We start from the raw sequence: 6,000 nt of genomic DNA on the forward strand, positions 1-6,000 counted from the left end.
TCACCAAACTTAATCTCCAAAGTGACAGCCCAAGATGATATAACCTCGGATCATAGTGACCATCACATTGTCAGTATAACATGGAAAGCACCATATTGTGAAAGCAATAGAATTCAACTACCTCCGATGGAAACAAATTCTGCAGTCACCCGCCTGCGCATCAATGAGAATCAAATGAAGCAATTAGTAAGTACCTACACCAACTCTAGGGTCATGGGCGTGGAAAAGATAAATTACGAATGGATACTATCACCGTTTTTACATAAGAATCACAACCAAGTTTCTGTAAAGAAGTGCCACACACATGCTTATAATGCACAAGTAGTAAACAAAAAAAAAGAATTAAGGAAAGCAATCACAGAAATAAAAAGAAAGAAAGAGGTTAATCCCTGGCTCGCAATCAGACAAGTAAAACAAAGATACAGAAATTGGATAAAGAATGCGAATGCTTTGCTCCTACAACAAGATGCAGAAGCAATCCTAGCGCTTTTGAAAGCAAATAATATGCGAGGATTATGGAATCTATTGAACCCTCAAATGGATAGGCAACATAAACTAATCCAAGGGATCTCAGAATTTACATGGACTAACCACTTCAAGTCAATCTATAAGTCTACAGTGAGAAGGCATTCCATCAATAGGGAGCAAAATGAAATGTCTGTGTGGACAAATGCTTGGACAGAGGAGGATATCCTGATAATCATTAAGAAGCTCAACTCCTCAAGGGCCCCCGGCCCAGATGGTCTAAGTAACATGCTCATAAAGAAACATCCAGAGGAGTGGGCAAAATTCTGCGTTCATCTATTCTCTGCGATTGAAAATGGGAAACAAATACCCGATACTTGGACAACTGCAATCTTGATACCAATTTATAAAGCAGGTGACAGGCAATTACCCACAAACTACAGACCAATCGCACTTTTGGATCCGATTGGGAAGATCTTTGCAATGCTCCTATTAAACAAACTTAATATATGGATCAAGGAAAATAACCAATTTGACATCAGGCAGACGGGATTTACAAAGAGTACGGGTACGCAGGTAAATCTCATGATCCTGAATTTACTGAAACATGAGGCATTGATCAACAACCATTCCACATATGCAACATTTATAGACCTGCACATGGCCTTTGATTTGGTAAATAGGAGAACATTGTGGAAAAAACTTATGAAGTGGAAGTGTCCTCTAACAATAGTGGAACCCATTAAGCAACTATATACGAATACCACCTTAAGAATCAGACTATCACAACAGGGTCAATTATCGGCTCCCATTGAAGCGGGAAATGGTCTGAAACAGGGCTGTCCTCTTGCAGCAACACTATTTAAGCTGTATACGATGGATCTGCCCGATCCACCTCGTTTTCAGAAGGCCAACCCACCAAAATTGAATAATCAGCAGATCAATCATGTGATGTATGCTGATGACATTGTCATCTTAGACAAAACAGAATTAGGGCTACAAAGAAGCCTTCTTGAGTTGGAAACGTATATGGTGGAAAATGGGTTAGAGATTAACACCGTCAAAACCAGAATCATGCCACTTGTTGCAAAAAAGGGTCAAAAACGAAAGCAACAGTCCTTTCAATTCTATGTGAATGAACAAAAGTTGACATCAGTAACAGAAATCAAATATCTGGGTATTCTAGTGAATCAATCAGAAGTTGAGACTCCATGGATCAAACATCTAAGAACAAAAACCGCGTCTCTGGCGAGACAAGGATTATTTATACACAGAAAATTCGGTAAATACTCCTTAAAACCAATCCTCATATTTTACCGACAAAAAGTAACTGCAATTTTGAGTTACGGGAGTGAGGCCATGATAAATTTCGACCAAGCAATATGGGATGTGTTAGAAGCCATGTTTTGGAGGAAAATACTTGGGTTATCAAGCACATTTCCAATTAAAAGAATCAGACATGAGATTGCGATACAATCACTAAGATCCATAGTCAAGTGGAAGAAGATCGATCTCTATAGAAAGATGATTAATGAGGACAAAATACCAGCATACAAATTGTTTGAACAGATTCCTAACACAGTAGCTAACACGGCATTGGAGAAATGGAAGAACGTCATGATTGATGTGATGGCGACCAATGGTATTACAACTGAGATGCTTGTGTACCGACCCCAATGCGCTAAACAAAGAATACAGCGAAATGATTGGATTTCCACAATAGCAGACAAAGCACGTTATCAAATGAACTTGAATTGCGAACTGGACAACCGCGCACTTAATGAATTACCGGCTTATTTGCAGCAATTTCCGGACAGAAAGATCAGGGATCAATTCAATAGATTCCGATTGAATCAATTACCAACGCGGGAACTTACGGCAAATAATCGGCTTATGATGAAAGAGGCAGCATTTTGTCGATTTTGCAAGAACAAACAGATGTCTGAAACTATTCATCATATCATTATGATTTGCCCTGCATTGACTGAAAAAAGAAACTGGTTTCGAGAGATCGACTTCTGGAATTGAACTCGACAACCAGGACAGGTGGAATCTAATACTGTCAGGAAATAATAGGAACCTTACTACGGTCATAATAAAATTTTGGAACCATATTACTATGGTGGAAAGCATATAAATTGTCAACAGGAGCTCATAGTAGTATTCAAAGTCACAAGGAAAATGAAACAAGATAGTTCGGAAACTGTGAACAATGAAAGAATGAGTTTTTTTTTTTTTTTTTTCCGTTTCTTGCTTACATTCGAATTTTCTTTTGCTTTTTTTTAATCATATTTGGTTCTTTTTCTTTTAAGGAATTGTATGAGTGTATAGATAAATGAAAAGTTTTGAATAAAACTATAACATAAAAAAAAATTCTCAAATGTGTCCTTCCACTTGTCCCACCTGAGGGGGGGGCGGCCGGGTTCATTGAGGAAAGAAATAGGTGGGGGAATTGATGCTGCCATGATGAAGAAAGAATGGCCAGCTATGTGTGTGTAGAAAGTGGCTGTGGTGGCTGTGAGGCGGCAGATCTTCAACTCTGTGATGCAAAAACACAATTGTCAAATTTGTTCACTGTAGGAACAATTGCCTTTGATGTACAGGCTCCTAAGTTCCACTTTTCCTTTTATATAAATATAAATTGCTGGAACAAAGTGTCTTCTTTGTTGCTAATTCGGTGTTCCCCCTTTTTTTTTTTTCTCCCAGCCGTGGGAGTCCTGCTGGCAGTCAGCTGACGTCACAATGGAGACCGGGGCTCCTGAAGATAAAGCTGAGTCGTTGCTGGGCAACTGGTGTCACAATGGAGACCGGGGCTCGAGTTGACACGCCCTCCACAGCATGTGCTGCAGCGCGTGTTTGCGCGCGCCAGAGCCAGCTGAGGCCCGCGTGCGCTGGCACGCAGGCGGTGAGGGGCGGAGCTTGCGCTCTGACAGCTGTGCGCGGCTCCCTCGCAGCTCGCGGGGGCCTGCTCTGCTGCAGCAGTACTCGCACAGCTCCTCCGCGGCTCGCGCGGCTCCCCCGCGGCTCTCCTTTCTCCCCCGATAACGTCGACTTGCCTGATTAGGTTTCCTCCTCCTTTAATGTTTCTTCTCCACCTTGTAGCGAACGCAGGCGGTGAAGAGCGCGGGGCCTGCGCTCTGGCAGCTGTGCGCGGCTCCCTCGCGGCTCTCCTTTCTCCAAATAAACACAGACTTGCCTGACTGGCCTGCCTCCTCCTTCCTTTCTTCTCTGCCTTCGATCTGCCTCGCCTGCTGTCGCTGGTGCGGCGGAAAAGGCACAACGCCGGCAACTCGGCAAAATCAGCAGAGAGCCAGCAGCTGGGGCCGGCGTCAGGGGTCCATGAAACGAATCCTCGTCGCCAATGTTAAAAAGTGAACTCGGGGCAATGTAGTAGATTAAGACTTGTTTATTTAAGTCTAGTTCAAGCGACAGCAGGCACCACCTGAGAAGGCAGGACTCAACTGAAGATTTCAGAACTCCATAAAGAACTCCACAAATAATAACACTCTAAGAATACACATACCTTCAATGGAACACTGAAATGAACACATGAACAGAACATTTTGATTGGTCTGGATCCACACTCAGAACTATGTTACATTGTTAATCATTGTTCAATGCATGCCTACCTAAATAACACATAGATAAGTAGACTCAACACATTTCACCTACTGGTGTGTTGCTAAGTGAGCCTTCTGTTTTATTTTGTGGATCTTTGGTAATCACGAAGCAGCAGCGCTTAGTATGCAGAGCCAAAGTCTCGGACTCCACACCTGTGTGCAACTTTATAGGAATTGTGCCACCACAGGTTACATGTAATGGATGTTTGACTTGGGCGCTTTGGTGTTGAGCAAAGTCTTAAGTTGTCCTCAACATTTCTGGCCTCTTTCTCTTTCACTGCTGTTACTGTGTCTCTGCATTCAGCATTGGCAATGCCCAAAGAGTTTGTTGGTCTGGTTATTGAGAGCTTCAGCTCTCCCTGGTTCTGTTCCCTTTGATGATAGTTATTCCTTTCTTTAATGATAGTTATTCCTTGGCCACAAATATCTTGCTTGGTCAGTGTATGATTCTCTTGACACAAGACATCTCTTTGTTGGTGACGAAGCCTCCCTTCTACTCTTCTTTTTAACCTGTTGGGCTTGCTCGGGTTGGTTCTCTTTGACTGCACTATGCCTTACGCCATTGACAAAGTGAGTATGGCCTAGGGAATCACCCTTCTGTGTCTGTTATCTTCTGGTGGGTGGTAGTACCCGGCCCCTTGCACCACCCCACTGCCAGTCCCCAGGCAACTTAGTTGCATGCTCAAGGTACAACGTCCCATCTGGACTAGGAAAGTCAGAGCTAGTTGTGAGCAGGTTGTACCTGCACCCTACGTCAGGGAGGTGGTCAGGCAACTTGAATTCCACTCAAAAGCCATATTTACCTCTGGGAAGAGGTCTGTGCTATGAGCTATCAGCTGGCGTACATCTGCGACTTTACCTGCCTGGAGATGATTCCATCATGAAATCTCTGACCAGCGGAGGACAAGATCACACTGTCGCAGTAAATGAAAAATATGTTCTTCAGTTCTGCACCTTTTTGAGAAAATTGATGGAAACTATTCAATTGTTGGTACCAATGTGGGGGTGGGCCCTGATATATGGGTATGTAGAAATTGTATTGCTGGTGCTTGATTTACCGATGAGTAACTTTCTTCTTTTTGTTGTAGGGACGAGGTCAACAAAGCCTATCGGAAATTGGCTGTACTTCTCCATCCAGATAAATGTGTGGCTCCTGGCAGCGAGGATGCCTTTAAGGCTGTTGTGAACTCAAGGACGGCACTTCTAAAGAACATTAAATAGTGACAGGAATGAGAATCAGCCAAGAGAACTAAATGGATTTTTTAAAGCGAGCAACACATTTCTTCCCTTTTGCCATCACCAGTATTCCCTTCGGTTTGTTTTCACACGCCGTCGTCTGATGAGAGGTGTATCCGGTACACTACACTGTTTTAGCGACAATGCAGTAGAGACCAGAAAGAATTCCATGTTTGCTAAAGAGAGTTTGGTGTCCTGCATGTTCTTCTCCACCTGCAGTGGGCTGGTGATGTGCAAGCCCGCCCAATCTACTCGTACTGTTCTTGTGTTTTGTCCAAATTCTCAACTGCACAACGCAAATATGCCTTTGAATTTTCATTATCTGAGTTTCTTTTTGATATAGAACTGTGATTATTATGAAGTGTTGTTTTAATATTGTATTTTACGTTAACCTTTATTTTAAAGGGATAGGATTATGGCCTACGAGTTCTGCATCATTTTTAACCTGAATCCTTAGCTTGATCACTGATGCCCCAGCCATCGGAGGACACGCTGGTTCTCTTGAAATCGAGTTGGTAGACAGTGCACCTAGGCAGTGTTACCAGAGGATAAATACATTAATTATCCATGGCTCAAGATGTAGCAAACCATCCCAATGTACTACACGTATTATGCTGTAACTGCTTTAGGGAGCTCAGCGGGCAAACTACTAGGCACTACCAAACGTTGATTCAACAAT

The 6,000-nt window shown here is 42.9% G+C and overlaps 1 protein-coding gene across 1 annotated transcript in view; it reads left to right on the forward strand.

Moving 5' to 3' along the window:
- DNAJC27 (DnaJ heat shock protein family (Hsp40) member C27) overlaps positions 1-5,739 on the forward strand; it is a 175,974-nt gene extending 170,235 nt beyond the window's left edge. The window contains exon 7 of the mRNA XM_069605673.1: positions 5,174-5,739. Coding sequence (XP_069461774.1) covers positions 5,174-5,306 — 133 coding nt within the window. The 3' untranslated portion in view covers positions 5,307-5,739. The remainder of the gene's footprint in view (positions 1-5,173) is intronic.
- Positions 5,740-6,000: the final 261 nt, after the last annotated feature.

This window comes from Ambystoma mexicanum, chromosome 4p, assembly GCF_040938575.1.
Source record: "Ambystoma mexicanum isolate Mex_15411 chromosome 4p, UKY_AmexF1_1, whole genome shotgun sequence".
NCBI lineage: Eukaryota > Metazoa > Chordata > Amphibia > Caudata > Ambystomatidae > Ambystoma > Ambystoma mexicanum.